The following is a 20,538-nucleotide window of genomic DNA, read 5'->3' as shown; positions in this document are numbered from 1 at the left end:
GGTGACACCACAATCATGATCGTCCAATCCGCGTGGAGTTTGCGGATAGACGACCATGATGACCGTTAGAAAAATCCGCGGATGGACGGTCATGATGATCGTATTTCATTTGACATATAGTCATGTTGAAAAAGTTTATTGCCAGCTTATTAATTATAATATTCTTTGAGAGGACTTTTGCGTTCTTTTTTCGATAATAAAGAAGACACATGGATCTAGTATAATGAAAGAAAATAAAATTAGATAAAGGGACTGATAAGTCCCACTAGTGATAATCGAACATAAGATCTCATAGTTCAAACGGCGCCTTGTGTCATTACACTAAGATCACTTTTGTGTTCTTAGTTATGTCATCACAGGCATCATCTCTTTTTTGTAATCAATGCAAGTACATTGATAATACAAACGGGTATAGAGTAAAATGATCAAGAGTAAAATTACAGGTAAAGATATAGCGATTCACCGGGATCACTGCAATAAAAATATAATGCGACATATGTACATTAAATGAGTGATACAGCTGCAGAAATCCTTTCAGTTGCAGTAGATCCATTCTCGATCTCTTACAACTACATTATGTGTGGACTCCGGTGAAAACTAGGAAGCTGAGCTAGTTGTAATTCATACATAGACTACTATTATGTGGAAAGTGAAAACAAAGAAGCAGAGCCAATATAAATCTTGGATCGTTATCATCGCAAGTATCGTCTACTTTTAGGTGTAATTCAAATGGGAATCACCAAGATGATTAACTTGGTTAAATTATCTCGTGTAGGTCGAATTAATTACCACAGTGAGAATATTGCAGATGCACGAAGGGTTATATATTTCAGTGTTTAATAAATTTACTAGAACGTGCTTCATATAAGCTCTTCGAAAACTTATTACCTTAAAACGTATCTTAAAAATTCAGCGTATATAGAAGGGGAAAAAAAAAGGTCTTTAAAAGCTAGAGCTAGCTAATATGACTATGGACGCTCATAATAAGAAAAACAAAATACCATCCCATAAGATTTGGAAAATAAACTATTTTCAAATGGCAACCTCTTTCTTCCATTGAGCCTCACCTCTACACTCTCCAAAGGGTAAAATATTAATACTTTGTCTGGATATGACAAAATAGAGCGAAAGCGAATGGGAAGGGAGGGGATTTTGCACTCTATCGAATAAAAAATAAAAAATTAGTGATATATGATCTTTAAATCAACCTCATAATTCATACTGAAAAACATCTAAAGAACCAAAAAAATATGTGCGAGCTGTCTAATTCATATTGGCTTTTGGCTACTCTTAATAGATTCTAAATTGAACGAAAGCCGAATATTTTCAATTAGAAAATAATCACAATATGGAGAATAGGGTTTCGCAAATAATTTGATAAACCGAAAAGGTTTAATAAAATCGTTTTCTCTTTATATTCACTTCAAGCATAAAAGGCAGATGGAGCAAGAGCTAGCAATTTGTATCGAGTCGTGTTTGAACATACCGTGTCTAAATGGTTTCTTGTCACAGAAGTCTAAACTCGGATACGATACGATTATTAAATGTGTCTAATTGTGTACAATGTATATAGTCACACAAATAAACATGACAAACACGATAAACAAGATTACATTCAAAATAAATTAAGCATAATAAAAGACATCCATAATCCATTATCTGATGAGAACATTACACCATACTTGGGGTAAGCTGTTTAGAAGCCAGCATAACTAAATATTCTCCAAACAAAGCTCGGTAAGTTCACAACTTACATTACTTCGAGGTTCAAATTAACATGAAACACACTTACTTAAACGTGTCTATACGTGTTACGAGGGCTCAACCCATTAAGACACAATTATTTAAATGGGTTAGGCGGGTTCTAACCGTTTAGACCAAAAACCTATTTAAGCAAATCCAAACCCGTTTAATTTCCTACCACATCATTTCGTGTTATCGTGTTGTGTCAAAAATTGTCGGGAGGAAAAAAAAAACTGTTTTCACGCAAAGCCTCAGTTAGGAATTAAGTCAAAAAGGGCCATCATGGGGTTCACCTAAGCAGCAAGAACCATATGGAAATTGTGCTGTTGTATGCTTTGGCCCACTACTTAATCACTTGCAAATTGACCAGAATTATCAAATTGTTAAGGACCACATCATAGATTCATATTATCATTTACGACCATAAAGAAGAATAAATCCTTTAGATTCGTCTGATAAATAAATAATACCATAAATTATGTTTTGCCCGCTAATTAATTTCGAATCTAATAATATAATAGCATTGTGAGACACCTGTGATGAAGATATTCCCATCATCATCAACAAGAAGTGGAAAAAGATTGCAACTGACCAAATATGGGAAAAGAGGACCCCCGACCTTTCTGGGATTCGATTCACTGCCTCTTTCTTAACAAGATACGATGTGGAATAATCATGTATTATGTCCTCCACGTGGTCAAACATTAATTTTGCCATCTATAATTTGAAAACCCACTAAACACACATATTGATCAAAATCAAGTAAAAAATCGAGTGAAAATTCGTCTCAATTAATAGTTTAAGAGCACCTCGTGATGTCAATAGGCCACTAGGCCCCATCACAGACAGAAAGGGATAATGAAATCGAAAAATGCACATCCATAAGCAATCATGTTGTAATAGTTTTCCTTGTCTCTTAAATTTGAATGATACATGTACCTTCGAATCATACTTATTTCCCCAGAAAAAAAAAATGGACCTTGAATCATTTTTTTTTTTTAATAACTAAACCTTGAAATCATGTTGGAATAGCTTTCCTTGTCTCTTATTTTGAATAATATGTACACCTTGAATCTTCTACGGTCAGTCAGGCTCGTATGTCGTAATTCTTATACGGGATAGAATGCCATTGTACACGTTGCTAGAATTATGGCTATATTACGAGCAGGGGGGGTGGGGGGGCGTCGAGGGCACTTTAATGTGGCCCCACCGTACGTTGGAGAAGGGCCAGATGCAGAGACTTGGGTGTGCCCACATATTTAAATTTCAGTCAGTGGCAAGTAGTAAAGGCATCGTACAAGCATGGAGATGGGGTCGCAGTAGATTTGATCAGACAATATGTCAAAACTAATAAGGGCAAACCCTTGACCGTGATTCGAGGATCAATGGACCCCATTTTCCCGATTTGACCATACACTCCCACTTCCTAGCCAGCCTTCCCCATGAGCTCTCTGGGCCCACACCACTGTCCCGTTTAGGAAGTTTTGAATACCTGTTCTAACCAAAAACTGCAGTCCTCCATGAGCTCATGAATCCGATATGCTCAGCTAGGCCCATGCTTCTCTTATAACCCGGAGAAACGAGCAGTGAGCAGCTTCCTCACACGAATGGTCAATACATACAGCACAATTTCTTCTGTCGGGTCCTGCTTCTACCATTGAGGAAACTTAGTCGCATCTTCACCCGGAGATGATTGCATGCACTTAGAACATGAATGATTAACATTATGCTTTTACAAAGGAGCATTCGCATTCGATAGTCACATGATCACATACATCATGGAACATTGAGACGGTAATATAAAGTGGCAGATTCTCGGTGAAAAGACGAGAGGGATGATCAGAACCAGCACTACAGACAACCTAGGATATAATCTCGTACCAAAACAGTGCTAATGAAGGTCCCTACCACTATGCTAAGTACAGCAAATCAAGAGAAGCTGAATTGAGCACCCTAAAACTGATGACTCATTTCCTGAGTCGGTTCGGTGGCATCACCTAACTAAAGCCTTTACATGATTAGATTACGTGACCAGGGGAAGTAGGTAGCATTCTCTAACAATCAACAGCCAGCTGCTTTGAGGAAGTTGTCGAAAGGGCTTGCAGGGGGTAGCTTCATTGTAAGAGAACGGTCCAGTGGCCCCATGGGTCCTTGAATGGGCAATGGTTCACTCGTCATCTGCAAGTTCGCGGACTGAAGAATCAATCGTATGGACAAAGGCATTATGTAAAGATTGGACAAGCAAATAATAACTCGTCTTACACTAACCTCAATTGGGACACATGCATCTCCAGTGCTATGATTTTCTTGGGCCAACCAATTTGATAGCTTCTTTCGGGGGCCTGCACCCAGAGCTTCGCACTGGCTGGTCATGGCATTGTATGGAAGAGGGGACGAGGAAAGAGATGTCCCTGCCACTTGACCCGCCACCACGAGTGCCTGAATAACATCATCGGATCATTTCTTGAGAAGTCGTAGAAACAGAGGAGAAAATGATAGACAAGGCGCGGAGATAGGGACTCACAGATTCAAGAAGCTGCCCGATGCTGATGACATGAGAGAGGGATGGGGAAGTCATCCTCGGAACGAAGTGGGAGAGATCCACAGATGCTTCACTCGCCGCATCATCCTCAACAGATGAGTTTGATGGGAATTCCTAGAAAAGATTCGACAATAACACTTCAATTATCTATGAAAAGATTCAGCAGTAACACTTCAATTATCTGAAATGCGAAATTTATTAGTCTGCTGTTTCCACAGTAGCTCAATAAAAGGTACACACCTCATCAAAGGAACTTGAGTTTTTAGAGTGCGATCTAATTTGACTCTGTCCCAAATCAAGGACCAGCTGCGGACCGAACATGAATGCATCATCGGGTGTAAAAGATTCTGACAGCTGCTTCCTCACATCAACTTCATCAAGCTTATGAGATTAAACAATTATATGTCAGATATGAAGGTCGGGAAGAAGTTTTTGCTGGCTACAAAATAAATCAGGAAGCATACCTCAGTAATACTAGACAGATTCCGAACTAAGGTATCTAATAGGACCTTTTCAGACTCATTAACTTTCTTCCTCAGTCGATCAAGTAATAATGACGCCAGCTGATTGTCCATCACAGATCCGTACTCTCGAGAATCAACCTGAGGCCTGACAAATACTTGAAAATCCTCAGTGATACCCAGATATGGATCAACCTGAAACATTCAAAATAATTATCCCGATTAGAATCCTAGTTCAAGAAAGCACATCTCAAAAATAAAGGAACGACCTTTGCATCTAAAAAGCAAATAAGAATGACTCGTATGAAAACTTACATCTTGTGGATCGAATGACTTCAACTGATCTATAAGACTGAAGATGTGGTATATCTTGGCTGCAAACATCAACATGCTGACAGAAAGTGTGAAGATTGATCTGCAGCGAGATGCGGGTAATGTCCCTACCAATAGGTATACATACTACAGTTAAGCTACAAGCATTGCAGTGATGCAAATTCATAGTTTAATCCAATTCAAGACATGTAATGGGTACCAGTGTTGGGATCCAAGCAAGTCTTTTTCATTGCAATGGGAAGCTGGAAGATGCAGATTACAAGGTTGCTACTTGGGTTCTGCGCCATTTTAAGTTGAAAAATCAATCAGAAATCGCACCAATGAGTTCTGAACCAATGATTTTTGGTGAGCGAAATTGAAAATTTTGTGATCAGGAATATGATCGAGCAAGCATCTCATGAAAGAAAGAAAATCTCACCATCAAGCGTGAAGAAAGAAGAGTGAGGACATAGGAGTGGGCGATAGCTTCGTAATTTGATGGCAGATTATCATGAAGGTTGGCTTGTAACCAAAAAGCAGACAACAACTGAGATATTTGATCCTCGCTGAACTTCAAAACATATGGCTCCTGAACCCATTATACAAATAAACCAGCTTCAGTACCTTAATTAGAAAGACAAACAGAACCCAAATCAAGCCATAAACAAATGGACAGCAGGGATCATCAAATCACGAGTCGCTTACCGCCTCGGAAATTTTATAGAAGTTAGGGGAATTTTTGCATACACATCCCTGTTTCCTGTCATCACTAGGAGAGTCAATCCCCTTAAAATCATCTTGTATATTAACTAGGTGCTTCTCTGGTATAATAATTCCATTCTTCTCTTTCCTAAGCTTTTCGAGACGGACAGTAACTGAAGCAAGAGCAGATGCTGTGCTCGATTGCCATCTTCTTGGTTCATATAGGCAATTCGCACGCAAATAAGAGATCTCATGTCTGGGACGAGCAGAATTTGGAATTAGGAGAATAGAAAACATTTGGTGGGCCCCAACTCGAACCTCTGGGTCCGGGTGCAACATTGCCCGCAGAATCTGAACAAGAAGTTCCTCTGGGAATACCTAGATGAGCATATTTAAGAACGGGCTTGTTAGTAAATCCCAAAGAGTCCAGTCTAAATTCTGAGCCATTTAATTTCTCTCACCTGCTGCTTCTGTGAGGAAATAGAAACTAATGAGATCATATGAGCAAGAACCATAGATGACCCAATAGTAGCCCTTGCAACGATTCCGGCAGATGGCAGTTTCTCAAGAGTTATCGCCATCATGTCAAGTAGTGGCTGCGCTTCGCCAACCTATAAGATTCAACTGAACTGGTTAAACAAGAGTGAACAAGTCACAATTACAGTATTAAAGCAAAGCAGCACTACTTACCCCCTTGGCGATCTCTAGCAAGCAATCTTCAATTGTATTCTGAAGTGAAGTATTTAAGTTCAGTTCCTGGTCCCCAACAGATTCAACTGTGGCTTGGAGACTCTTCCTCAAATGTCTGCACAGGTCAGACACAAATCCAATTTCTGCGAGAACAGTTCTGAGTCTAATCTGCCTCACTAGAGCAGTAGCAACCTTGACCACAGAAGACTTAAGCCGGGGATCATGTGAAACATTCTTGTGGTCCAAATGACGAATCACTGCAGCTAGCACGGACTGCTGACTCACTGCAATATGAGTGAGACTGCTTTCAAATTCTTATACTCCAGTGAATACTGCTCCGTTCGGTTTCGCAGTTAAAATCACAAAAATTTTAACTTTAACTTTAACTCAACACACTACACAATAAAAAAACACATTTCCTGAGTCAAAAATTTTAACTTTAACTTTTAACTCAACACACTACACAATCATTTGTCCTTTTCCACAATCAAAATCAAAGTTACTTTTAACTCTGAAATCAAACGCACCGATAAAATCTTACCTGAATTTTCGACCATGAAGGTCATATCAGACAATACAACAAAGGCCAACCCCTGTCGACGGGCCCAATGACGTCCTGAATCAAAGTACACAAACATTGGATCCAAGACACGCCGCATAGTCGTCGTACTCTCCTTGGCCAGGTCGGCCATTCTCTGAAGACAAATATGAGCCCATACTTTTGGTGCCTCCATCTCTTCCCTAGAAAGCCAAAGCAGGATATAAGCCACAGCATGGAAGCCTCCCATGGGATGAAAAGCGAGAAAAGTTCATCCAAATGGGGGAATTTATCTTTAATGGGATTTTGGGTTGGAATACCTCATAAGAAGAGACGGGTCTTTCTTTTCAGGACGTTGTCTTGTGACGAAGCAATTAGGACTGCCATCTCCCCCAACTCTTCCTTCAGTTCTCACAACTTCATCCACCCAATTATGATGCATCACCCCTCTATCATCGTCATGGTCAGCATATATCTCGGGATCATAGTTATCCAAAGTAACATGTACAATCTGCATGCAAGCGGCCAACAGGTAAAGACACAGTAAAGGAGGAAACTTGCGGAAACAAAAGAATAGCAGGGGACCAACCTCATCAAATCCAACAAATATGTAGGAGTACTCCGCCATGAACCATACCTGTCAACAAAGATACCAATTGTAATCGATACTATCATTGATGAAATGAAACATAAGCAGACAACAAACTGAAATAAGAGACTAACAGAAAATGAAAGAAAACTTTCCTAACGTGCAAGAAAAAGATGAGAAGTTACCATTGCAGAGAGACACTGCAAGGTAGATGCCCTGAGGCAACGTCTTTCATCTCCTTCACCGCTCTCACGTGCTAGGGTACACACTTTACGTACATATTTCTCAATATTGTGAGTGTAAGTGGTATCAGTCTGTGGATCCAACAGAAAAGCCCTCAGTAAAATTAGAATAAGAAGAGAACAATGCAGAATTTGCATTAGAAAACGAAAGTTCTAACACAGCATATGAGTCAGATTTTTCAAAATATAACTGAACCGGGCATATTGGAATGTCCTGTCGCATATACCTGACTGTAAATGAACTTCGTTAAGGTTTGGCAACCAAGAATCTGCAGAGCATCTTGCTGGCCATTATCGATAAGCTCCTTAACCACACCCAGCAAACTAACAGCAAAATATGCCCTATAAGATGAACGAAAAGGGGGGGTTTCAAGACAAGGTAAATCCTTTCCACAGTCATTTATGGGCAGCATTAACTTGACTCAACTTCTAATAATGGAGAGAGTTCAGCTTAGAGAGAAGGCATCACTTACATCTGCTCTTTGCAGATGCAGAGCAACTTATAGTAGACATCCATGATGATGTTAATGAACTTGACGTGCTCACTTCGAAGCTCTTTGTAGCACCTCTCCTCAAGGTATTTCACAATCTAGAGAACACAAACATTGCAGGAAGATCCTCAATAAGAGCATTAATTCCAAGACAAATGCTTTCACAGCCCCAGGGAAAGTGCTACCTTTGGAATCCTGAACGGGTTTTTCGCAGCATATTCACATAACTTAACAATTTTCCTGTCACTTGAGGAGCCATCCTGTGATGTTGAACTGTTCAGTTACTACACCGGACTAGAAATATCAAACAACTTCCAATTCCAAAACTAGTAGACGGGCAGATAATTTTTTAACATGGTTTATCATACGACAACTCCAGTAAAACACTCACGGCAGATTTAGGAAAGATATCTGCGAGCAGCTTCTTGTAGCGCTTGACAGGTTGACGGGATCTCGACCTCAAAGCAGGGCAGCATATGCACATGCTCTCACATGCTGGGAATATTTTTCGGGAAATGACACCCATTTTCCTGCAAGATTTCAATTCATCCACTTTGTCATAGGTTCTAGGGGTCGCCAAGTCATAGACTTGGGAGTCAGAAACAAACAGTGCCCTGATAAGTAGAGGGACCGGCTACGGCAGCCCATGAAATTTCTCGCAGAGAGAGAAGTAAAGCTAGAGACATGGAATGAAATGATTGCCACACAATTGACATGATTTCTTCTGCTTTTAGAAAGAATATATATACAATCATACCTTATGATTTCGAGATTCTTAAAGCTGAAGTTAAATTATTATCACTCGAGCCACGGACAGGATGCTACACACTCACAGACATCAAATTGGCCTAAATTGCCAGCCGTAGCAAGGTACGAGACAAAGCAGCAACAGCAAGCATTTAGTTTCTCCCAAAACCCAAAGAGCAAGCAACGAACACCGACGAGTACGACTGATAGGCACTACAAAGGAACTGTTTTTCAGAACATAGAAGCATCCATTTGCAACAATCTTCTATGCTGTGAAGATCTGAGCCCCAGTTCAGAAAGAAGATGCAGAAAAAGGGCAGAAGAAGAATCACACTCCAAATCCGAGAACAAACCAGTCCAAGCTCAAAGTGAAAAACCCATTGCCACCGCGCACAAACGCCAGAATGGGGAGATGAAGAATGCAAAGAAAGCACGCACCTTTGCCCTGCGGAAGCAGATCCAGGGAGGAGCTAAGCCTCCCAGAGGGTATATGGAGCAAGAAGGGCAGTTGGGGCGAAGTGTGCTTGAAGGGTGAACTTCAGCAGAGGAAAGAGCATGAATGAACGAGAACGGCAGTGGTGGTGAACAGCACAGAGCAGGGAGAGTAACACGGAGGGAGGGGGAAGGCGCGTGAATTGAAACAAATTAAAGCAACGTTTGCTGCTTGGGAGAGAGAGAGGGAACAGTAGCAAGCAGTGACTAGTGAGAGCAGAGGCACGTGATGGATGTCAGGGGGAAGCATTGACAAAAGAGAGCCTCTGTCAGAGCTCGGAAGAAGACGACTTGAAGAAGGCCATTACCGTTCTCGAAATTCTCGAGCGAAAGCCACGAACTTGACGATTGCCCACTTCCTAATTCTCGATTTCCAGTGAGATTTGAGCAGTTCCGAGTTTCGATTCGAATGGAATTGGCGCTACCGGTTACTATGTTGTCGATATCAATATCATCCTGTGGTATAGATGATGCCTCGTCCTGTCCCAAGAACACTCCAACATGTTCCGGATTTTAACCGAACCGTCACCCCGTGCCACTTTTCACATGCGACGTGTATGTCTTCGGCCTGGACGGCTTCTTTTCTTCTTTAATATATGGTGCTGCTAATATGTTGTGATCGAGATAGCAAATACCCGATTATGAGCTATTAAATAGGAGTACGCGGCGTATCCGATTCAGTTTAATTGGTAAGAGGAGGAGGCGATTTAAGATCGAATCAACCACTTGCACCGTAAGTGCTCTTCAATTATGGCTGTTCATAATTTACAAGGAGGCATTTAATTAGTGCTATAATAATTAGTAAAGTATAGCCTAAGCAAAACGGTTTTTATTTATGAGGGTGGAGGCTTGAAGAAAGGGCAAGTGCGAGTTGGCTAATGGATACTTAATTGACCAATTTCTTTCACCTATAGAAGTCAATTTGGAGATAATGTTTGTTGATCTTGATCCTACATGGAATCAAACTGGAAGGAACCAAGGTGTCTGTTCCTTGTAGAGCCCCGCACCATAATTCACCGCCTCCATTAAAAGCTCTTTCAATCGTAAATTTTGTTCATTCACAAAATTCAAATTCGATATTATGTTTAAGAAGAACAAACATCAAATCATCACGATGAATCCACGTTGCTCGAATTAATAGCCTTCTAGCTGTAGCTTTTCACCGTTGCATTCAATAATTTCCCCATATGTATCTATAGTTAATGCATCTATTTTTTTCCCTCTTTTTTTTTATATTTTTTTTCTGGATGGTAGATGGGAAATGGAACATGAAAAGAATCCTCTGTGTTTTTTTTTTTTTTAATGAAGCTCTGCAGAAGATCTTCTGGAGAGTTTTATAAGGAGTGGGACAAATTGGATTACCTGGATTTTGAAATTATACCTTTGAATTTTTTTGGGCTTCACCTTTGTCATATCTTAGATTCAAAGGTGAACAAACATTCTTACATGCACTTCCCTGGCAGATCACACCCCATGATAGATCGATCCCGAGTGAGTGGGACCAACCAAGCATTGATCTTTAGTTTGGTCACCAGCCCAGATTAGGTGTGAGGGGAATCTTCACCCGTCCATATCCACCATTAGCCGATATGTTTAATTATATCGGACATTATAATCTTATTTAAAGAGGCACTTATTAGACGAATGCATGCATGGCAGCGACCGACTTTTAGAACGGGTTTCCATGTGGTGCTGCGGCACCACAAACACATATGATGATTGCTACAAGTACCTGACGGGTGAAGGAATTCATAAATACGAAGCTACCCACCAAATTATGAATGAAGAAAACTTTGGCTAGTAGAAAGAGAAGCCTTCTATTGAGCCATTAGTAATATATGTTCCACAATTATCATCTCAATGCGATCCTGCATTGGCAATGAAGCTGTTTGGAAGCGGTGCTAAAACTGCATATGTTTACTTATCGATCTTTTAAGTCGGTTCAGTTGATAAATATTTTTCAGATGATTTAAGACTACTAAGTACACATTTAAAACCTTCGAGCCAATGCAATACAATGCCAATCCAATCAGCCTCTCCATTTATCATGTGTGCAATGGACAGCTCGCATGACCAGTAATTACATGAAAACATCTACTGAAAGCGATCTTCCTGCGTTAGTATCAGCAGCCAATCACGTCACAATTGATCCCTAAAAACATAAAAGATAAAGCTTTCCATCGATCAAAAGAACTATGTAATGTCTGTGTATGTGTGCATTTATGCAATTTTTTTTTTCTCTTCAGCATTAAAGATTCATTCATAACATGTACATGAAAAAGTACAATATAAAATGCTCAAAAAAGAAGATTACAATGTTAAAAATAAATGAATCCTCTCAAACATAATACATAGAAAAATTGAAGCGAAATATAAAGTAATAGTTATCCGAGATTCCGATCAAAAACCTCTGCCGTCATACATGTAGAACTCAACCATCTGATTTCAAGGTTCTAAAGAGACCTTGAAATCAGAACAAAGCAGGGCGTCTTGAGCTGCACTCGAGTGCATAGAGTTGGCCCACCAAGTCAAACCAAAAGTCTCGAGTTAGAGAAGGCAACAAAAGAGCTTACCAAACCAGCCGGTAGCATACCAAAGCCGACCAATCCAGCGTGCCAAGGAAGGCACCTATAATAAGAGAGACAGAGAGGGAGAGATCGAGATGTTTCGACTGTAGGCCCCGCCGCCACCCACATCCATTCGGATCCAAATCGGTACTAACTAGGTCGAATCCAAACAGACCCGAATTTGGTTGCAACAAGCCCGACCCAATTTGGGTCACAGCCAACCTGACCCGAACCTGATCAAATCTGGATAAGATCTAGATGGGCAGAGGGAGGCGCTTGGTGGAAGCACGGAAGTAACAAATTCAAAGGTAGAGTAGCAGCAATCTGGCCTCCTCTGGTGCGATAATCGTATGGAGATTCCAAACCACCAAATTTGCATTCAATGAAGCTGTAAGCATCCACCAATGTCAACAACTTCACGGCAAGAGCTCACCAAACCTAAACACCATGTCACAAGGAACGAAATGCTGAGGACCTCGACAAGATCCGGTAGAAGGATTCGACCGTGAAAGGCGGGAAGAGAAGCGTGGGGGTGGGGCAAACCAGCTGAAGAAGTAGAAGCCACCACCGAGGGGAGGGGAAAGAAGAAGAACTGCCGGAGAAAAGGGAGAGAGGAGGAGCGAACATAGCTGCTAGGCAAAATCCACCTACACGGCAGTGGAGGGGAGAAGAGCGATCACCGGTGAGGAGGATGGTGGGATCCTCTCATCGGGAGCGCGGGCAGGCAGCCGAGGCGCTCCTATATATACCTATATTTATGCATATCTATATAACCTATCTTATATTGTAATTTAAATAAATGTTTGATTTTATAAGTACCGCATCAACTACATAGTGATCGAAAAGTCATTTCTCGAATTTTTAAATTTTTATTAAGAACGATGAATAAAAAATATTTTATGATAAAGATTTGAATAAAATAAAATAAACTTTTTAAAAAAATTCCGATGAGATGTTGTTCCTTACAAAATATCTAATAAATCACAAACTTTTGAATATGTAAAATTGGATGAATATCTCTTAATAAGATATCAATATAACATATTTTGAAATATTTTGAGATAATTTTGTTAACTACATAACAATAATATTTTATAATCTTGAATAATTTATTTAAGATAAAAAAATTAATAGCTAATCATATCAATATTACAATTAAAGTAAAAATATATTAATATATTGATATATCAATATAAATATGCGAATGAAGACATGGTGGACTTAGTCGGACGGCCTCAAAATCCCAATTGTTGAATGAATATTCGTTCTGTTTTTGGAGTTTTTGAAGTAAGGGGCTATACTAAAGATCACTTGCACCTAGTATATATAAATGATTTTTTATGTAAGTGGCTCTATTAAAGATCTCTTGCACCTAGTACATATAAATGATGAAAAAGGAAAAATTGAATTATAATTCCGTGCAATGCACGCAACCTACAACTAGGGTGTGTATGTATGTATCTAAAGTGTAATGCACAAGCTGCTAAAACATCCATGTCCATGTGGCGGAAGAAGGTTTTGGGTGGTCTAGCAAGTTCCCTCGATGGTTGCAATTGTATTTAAGGGAAATCCCAACTGTCAATATAATTATTGTATATCAATGATGGGCAGTGGGGGTACGTCGCATTATCCATTAAATACATTTGCATGACCAATATGTATATATATTTATATATTCCGATTATAAGGAGTAAGTATGACCAATATTTTTTCCCAAGATTTTATTCATAAAATATCCGAAATATCATCAACGTTGAGCTTTCATCAATCGATAGGATACAACCATTTCATTGACTTATATTAACTAATTGCAGGGGCACATAGCTCAACTACCAAGATAAGCTCTCAACCGAAGCATACCGAGAAAGGGCACATGTTGTTTATTTTGTATGTTTATTATGTCGAGCTCATAGTCTGGTGTCATGTGTTCGTCCCATTAGACTCCATGCCGCAAAGCCTAAGACTCGAAAAAAGCATAAAAAATAAAATATGGCAGTGCGATCGCGAGTTCATATAAGAACTGCACATAATGAAGCATATTTCAAAATTAAAACCGCAGTAAATGTATAATTACTGCGGAAAGACAATACACTTGTTCCGATTAAAAATAAAACGTGGATTGTTTGGATACTGCACAACCTTATGTTGTAACACGAGTTTTAAATACCGACAGCGATTCGCGGTGGTTATTGGCGTACGGACTGGCAGGTCAAAATGAGATTAAAGGCATTTGGACCCTACATTTTTATGGAAATGACCTTGCATGGAAACTAATCTGGCTGGGCCCTCCTATTCAAATACATAATAAATAAATACTAACATGGATTTGTTCAAGTAATTCGGAATTTGTTTCACTTAAGTAAAATCTTGGGATCGAGTTCTTATGAATGCAGAAAATCCACGCTAGGAAAATTTTACTTTTTTAATGAGCCGACCCGACTATACTGGATGAGTTGGGGATCAATTGAGCTTATGATACCGGGATTATAAAAAAAAAAAAAAAGGCCATTGATTTAATCCAAATGAAGGGAAGGATGGCATGGATGTTATTACATGTTTGGTAAGGACCAGTGCACCTCGAGCTGTGCTCCTCCTCCATTACTGGCCTTCCCTCTTTTGGCCAACCTCGCAATTATGCGTAATTGCACATTCAATAAAATCAACATATATACGATCCCGTCGGATTATATAGTCAGGATCGACGCTCTCCATTGTAATCGATTTCGGGGCAGTAGTAAAATAGTGACGGTTTTCGAGATGCTATTATTTGGACCAGAACCGTTCGAGGGATAACTCGAATGGATCTTGAAATAGCGACCGACCGCGGAAGCTCCGGCTCGAGCAGCTACTTGAAGCTGGGCCAACCAGAAAGTCACATTCCGAGGCCCATCAGTCCGGAGACCCAACCTGAGGCCCATGCAAGTAGATGGGCCGAAGGGATCGGTCAGCCTGCTCCAGTCCAGCCGATGAGTTCAGATTCAAGTCAAGGGCTATCAAATGGTCAGCGGACACGTGGAAAGTGTCGTGGGGTCGGGATTGATTAATTTAATAATAATAATAAAAGGGCGAGTGGACGGAGGGGGACACGTGGAAGATGCAGAGGGGGTAAGGGGGGTAGAGGTGAGGTGAGGTCTGGTCTGGTCTGGTCATGTCGTGTCGAAGGAAATGACAGGGGTTGACAAGCGACGGGTGACGTTAGAAAGACAGCCCTGATGGGGGCAATGGGCAAAATGCTGTCCCCGTCCGTCACCGTCACCGTCACCGCCACTGTTGATGTAAATTTCAAAAAATCCGGGGGATGACGTGGCAAACGGATCAGACGGTTGACAGCGACCCTCCAGTCTCCCCCCAACACCCTCGCTCGCGACGACAGGACAGCATCGCGCGAGATGCACGGGAGCTATTTCTATGATTCGGTACTCAAATCTTTAACTCTCCCCCGTGGGACCCGCTTCCCCCGCCACCAACCCAAAATTTAATTATCTTCAAATAATTGGTTGTATTTATTTAGTCAGTACAATTAATTATTTCATGGTGATGACATATAGTTATTCCAAATTCACTTTCATATAACTAGGAGATTCTCATATTTCATCCCCCTGATACATATGCTAAGGTGGGTTCTTTTGCTTGGTCCGGATATCAGACTTTTATGAACTGTGCTAGGCTTCAAGTGATGTTTTGCTGATGTGTCCAGTGCTTACACTGATTGTTCAGTTCGTCTGATATATTTGCGGTTGAACACAAGAACCCGAACATTATTGCCCACCATTTTTACCAAATAAGAAGAGGAGATGAACGGGCGAAAAATGAGAAAATGTGTTGTAGAAGGTTCATAATATCATTAATTAATAATGACTTATTTTATTTTATTAAATTTATTTTTACTTATTCTATGGAATTTTTCTTTTACTTATTTATTAAGTGATTTTTTTAATTATAAGGAGATCTGTGATCCTAATATAATATAATAGAAATCAGAATAGTTAATAAAGGGACTCGGATAGTTCCACTAGATATCAAACTTGAAACCTCTTGATTACCAAAGAAGGACGTGCGCCGCTGCGCTACTCCCATTTTTAAGTAATTTTTAACTTAATTAATGATTAATTAGTTTAAACTATCATCTCTAATCTTCTTCTCTTTATTTCTTTCATTCATTTTTCCTTACAGCTAATTTTAAATATTTATTTGATTAAGTTGAAACAAATACATTAATTTATTTTTTTGGGCTTCGGCTCCATTTTACCCAAAAATATTCTTTCTTGAGTTTTCTTTCTTCATCTAATAATCTAATAAAGGAAAAACTCTTCTATATAAAATGTTAAACGAGTTACCCGTTTCGTGGATGGATTTTGTCAGTCGTGATGGAGAAGAATTGACTGGAAGCATTTTACTACAGATCGTACTATAGTTGACACACTCTAATTTAGAAAGAAGCATTTTAGTTCATTTATATACTTTTGTGTCCCTTTTACGAGTCTCTAGGAAATCAATATGCATTATCTCGATCCCAAACTACGACTTTTTAAAGCAAGGGTGTCGATTTAGTGCAAAATTATTACTAATGTGAGTTGATTTAAATAATTCAACGCTTACTTATTTTTAAGTAATATTTCGAATTTGAATATTTTAAATGCAGAAAATTCACGTTGCAAGAATAATATATCGGCCCAACTCAAATTGAATATATCAAAACCTATTAATTTCAGAATACCAGAATGCAAAAAAAAAAAAAAAAAACAAAACAAAAGAAAGATAGAAATATTATCAGTTCAATTTTGTCATGAGAAAACTAATTTTAGGTCAGTAGTCACTAAAACGAAAGGAGCTCAAGCCAATATTATCAGTTGTTTGTTTCACCCATATGCATAAATACTTGGGCACGGAAATGTCATCATATGTAAGCCTTTTTTAGGAGTCGTTTTTAGAAACAACGTAAAATCCCACACACGAGCAAACACCCAAATTCTAATCCTTTGTATAGTGATGCAAAATGATTGATGATTGACTCAAAGCAAGCAGGGAAGGCAGAGAATTGCTTGTCATGTACAGTCGTTTGAGGCAAAACCAGCTGTGGACAAAGCAAAGCAAAGCAAATCAAAGATTGATAGCTATCAGTCAGTCATGCCTGCCGGGAAAGGATTCATTCACTCACTCACTCACTCACTCACTCTCCCCCCCAAAAACCAATTTCTCTTCCATCTTCCTTTATTCACATGAAACTCTGAAGTGACCCCAAAATTAAAGAAAAGCTGACATTATCAACTCAGTTTCACCAGACATTTTGATTAATCTTCAGGAAAGTTGATTTATAGGGAGGAAGAGGATAATGGAGAATCAACTTTCCAATCCAATCCTACTTTCTTATCTAAACAAACATTGGATTCGATTCCGATGAGAAGTAATTACTAATTAGGCTCTTTTGTCTATGACACTAGCTAGTCGATCCCGCTTCCGGGTCCTCCAAGTGTTAGAACCACGCCTTGCAGATCGTTTCGGTGCTTAGGCTCCATGACAGCCCGAGCAGGCCTACTACTGCTGATCTGCCCTCGCTCAGGGGACATTACCTCCGAAGAACGCTTTATGAATGGATTGACCGGGCTCGGGTTCTGGAACGAGTGTGGTGCAGGAATCTGAGGGACGTGGTGCGAAGGGTGCCGAACAGGAACTGCTCCTCTCGAGATGCTGGCAGGTCCCTGCGCCACGAAGTTACATGGATGGAAATCTTAAAACCAATTGGCGAGGAATGAAATTTACCTTTAGGGGATCCAAGTATCGAAACTTACTGCTGTTACCGGAGCGAAGAGCACTCCTCTGAATATTCTCCCATTGACACTTGCTGTTACAAGGTAACCCGAGTCGAAGGCTCCATCAACTTTACCGCAAACATCGGCTCCAATCTACATGGGAAGTGGGAATATCGAATCATGATGCACTCAAACAGGATTCTCATAAGCATTTATAGTTTTACCGACGAAACTTGCTGATTACCAGATTCTGCACCGGCAACATCTCAGGATGCATCTGTTTGGGATCGCAGCGCAATCCTGGTGGAGTTCTGCGGACACATTTCCTGAACTCTTTTTGACCATTTGAGGCATTAAAACTCGATGGCTCGTTGCCTCGGCTCTGATTCAGTTGCTTAAGGAAATGAAATCCAGCCAAGCCTTTGGCAGGCTCGGCGGCTTTGGTGACTGGAGTTTGCTCAGGATCGGACAACGATGGCGATGAATTCTGAGACAGCGAGAGGGAATGCTCTTCTTGATCTGATTCGACATCCCAAGTGCTTGAACCCGCAATTCTTCTCCTTTTCAATTGCAATGCATCTGAAAGTAAAATCCTTCTTGAGCCTCTCATTATTAGTACACATAAGAATCCAAAAGTTTACGCATAAGGAAACCCACCTGGAGATACGCAATGGCCAAGAGCTGCTTTCCTTGGGACTTCGTTCTTCTCACATAGCACATCGTTCTGCTTAAAGGAACTCGCATTAACCCAGCCCCCTTAAGACGAACATATGAGGCGTTCTGGAGGAGATCAATGAAGAAAGTTTTAAGTGTTTACCATTGGCGAGATTGCACTTTCTCGATTCCAGTGTTTTCCGACAGCTCCGCACAAGGAGACATCACGGCCGTCTAGACTATCTTCTCTGAGCTGCAAGACCAGTACCTCGTTGAGTGGACGTTCATCCTCGCCACAGCTGGAAGATAAAAGACGAGGAAGAACAAATTATAATCGGGCGAATATGCTATAACAAGGATGCAAAGCAATAGAAATGAGGATATATGTTTTACCCGCCATAGATGGCAATATCACTGCCCACAACCACAGCTGTATGAGAAAATCGGCCTTGTGGTTGTTGACCTCGACTATCTAGCCGATTCCATGTACAAGTTGTTAGGTCGAGGACCCACACATCACTATAGTAATGCTTGTCTCCTACTCCTCCAATCACATAGACCTGCAATTTTCAGCAGTTGCTTCACCTTCGTGCGCTTACATAAAGCTTTGCACGTTGAACTTGTTAAATCGAGACTCACCTTCGTCCCTATACTTACAGCCCCGTGGCCAGCTCTTACACCAGGTGACAGTCCTTGCAAGCCCACCTGCAAAGAGCAAGCCGGAACTAAATCCTAACATTATTCTCGGCGAAAATAATTAAGATATCATGCCAAAGGAAAAGCTGCATACCTTCGACCATGTCATGGTGTCCATATCAAGAACATCGACATCTCCATGATACCGATCCCCACAGTCCCCACCATAAACCAATAGCTTATTATTGATCGAGACCGCACTATGACTGTCTCGGGGCACCGGAATCTGACCCTTTGTATCCGGAGAAGTCCACCTCATCGTTTTAAGGTCCAATATGTGCAAGTCATTCAGGTAGTTCCCGTCGCCTTCTCCACTTCCCCCGAAGATCACGATCTTATCATTCCCAGCGAGAGTCGCTGTGTGACTCTCCCGGGGGAAGGGCGGTTTCCCGCGAACCTCGGGCTGCGTCCACTCCCGCGTCTTCAGGTCCAATATGTGCAGGTCATTCACCTTCTTGGAGCCATTCGTCCCCCCAAACACTATCATCCTGTGCCCAACTAGGACAGAGCTGTGGCTGTCTCTGGGGCCCGGTCCCTGTCCCGTGGTCTCGAGAGCGCGCCACGCCATCGTCTCGACATTCAGAACGAGCACATCGCTGAAGTGTAAGCCCCCACAGCATCCCTGAAATGTTTCAGCAGAAGGTGAAAAAATGATGAGCCATAACAAGAAAGGAAAATAGTAAATTTTTCCAGGAGAAAAAAATGGGAACGAGGAGGAACATTTCCATAACAAGAAAGGCGAGAACTAATCCTCACTAGTCCGTAACTGCCCTTCTAAATGGAGAAACAAGAACTGAAACACAGAGTTGAAACCGACAGTCTTCCACCATTAAACAGACGATCAAAGTGGCAAAAAGCTGAAACCCACCAGGAAAGTGATTCTGTCCTTGAGCCTAATATAACCATAACATTAACTTAAGCTACCAAAATACAGAACATGTTCTTGAAGCAAAATATGTTCCATCAGCAAAGGAGAAATGCAAAACACATACATACATACATACCCCAAAGACATAGAGGTTGCCATTAGAGAAACAAGCAGAATGGCCCCATCTCTCAGAAGGGCTGAACCCGGATACCTTCGGGTAGAGCCACATTGCCTTCTTCTTGTTCACAGCTTCACCTCCCTCGTACCACATTCTCTCTCTCTCTCTCTCTCTCTCTCTCCAAAAGAAGACTAGGCTATTACGTGATCTTTGGTAGCAGAAGGCTTTCACATGGAGGAATGAAGAGGAGAGGAGTGAAGTATTAGAGGGAGTGGGAGGAGTCAAAAGCGGAGGAGGAGGAGGTGGACATGTACAAAGCAATGATCAAAGTGATAT

At 40.7% G+C, this 20,538-nt stretch overlaps 2 protein-coding genes across 4 annotated transcripts; both read right to left on the bottom strand.

Moving 5' to 3' along the window:
• Window positions 1–3,441: 3,441 nt before the first annotated feature.
• On the bottom strand, window positions 3,442–10,002 carry LOC116198974 (protein SEMI-ROLLED LEAF 2). 3 transcript variants are annotated; one of them, XM_031529285.1, is made up of 20 exons: window positions 9,496–10,002; window positions 8,702–8,840; window positions 8,496–8,570; window positions 8,293–8,408; window positions 8,047–8,161; window positions 7,763–7,891; window positions 7,578–7,625; window positions 7,309–7,499; window positions 6,992–7,191; window positions 6,451–6,734; window positions 6,222–6,371; window positions 5,764–6,138; window positions 5,498–5,647; window positions 5,279–5,357; window positions 5,062–5,186; window positions 4,750–4,941; window positions 4,526–4,666; window positions 4,268–4,399; window positions 4,012–4,182; window positions 3,442–3,936 (listed from the first exon to the last, which is right to left on the bottom strand). In XM_031529285.1, exons 2-20 carry the CDS (start codon window positions 8,834–8,836, stop codon window positions 3,805–3,807), a joined length of 2,940 nt encoding a protein of 979 aa, XP_031385145.1. In that variant the 5' UTR covers window positions 8,837–8,840; window positions 9,496–10,002; the 3' UTR covers window positions 3,442–3,804. The 3 variants fall into 3 exon arrangements, with proteins under 3 accessions (XP_031385145.1, XP_031385218.1, XP_031385287.1); XM_031529358.1 differs by lacking the exon at window positions 9,496–10,002 and adding an exon at window positions 9,068–9,086; XM_031529427.1 differs by lacking the exon at window positions 9,496–10,002 and having other exon boundaries at window positions 3,442–3,921; window positions 8,702–8,836.
• A 7,143-nt stretch (window positions 10,003–17,145) lies between these two features.
• LOC116193102 (rab9 effector protein with kelch motifs-like) lies at window positions 17,146–20,538 on the bottom strand. The gene is made up of 9 exons (XM_031521864.1): window positions 20,221–20,538; window positions 19,311–19,838; window positions 19,160–19,225; window positions 18,914–19,080; window positions 18,684–18,819; window positions 18,524–18,590; window positions 18,111–18,445; window positions 17,906–18,019; window positions 17,146–17,815 (listed from the first exon to the last, which is right to left on the bottom strand). The coding sequence occupies exons 1-9, from the start codon at window positions 20,353–20,355 to the stop codon at window positions 17,558–17,560; spliced, it is 1,806 nt and encodes a 601-aa protein (XP_031377724.1). The 5' UTR covers window positions 20,356–20,538; the 3' UTR covers window positions 17,146–17,557.

This window comes from Punica granatum, chromosome 1 (assembly GCF_007655135.1).
Source record: "Punica granatum isolate Tunisia-2019 chromosome 1, ASM765513v2, whole genome shotgun sequence".
NCBI classification, from domain to species: Eukaryota; Viridiplantae; Streptophyta; class Magnoliopsida; order Myrtales; family Lythraceae; genus Punica; species Punica granatum.
Note: the sequence above shows the minus strand (reverse complement) of the source record. Positions and strands in the feature narration are given on the sequence as shown.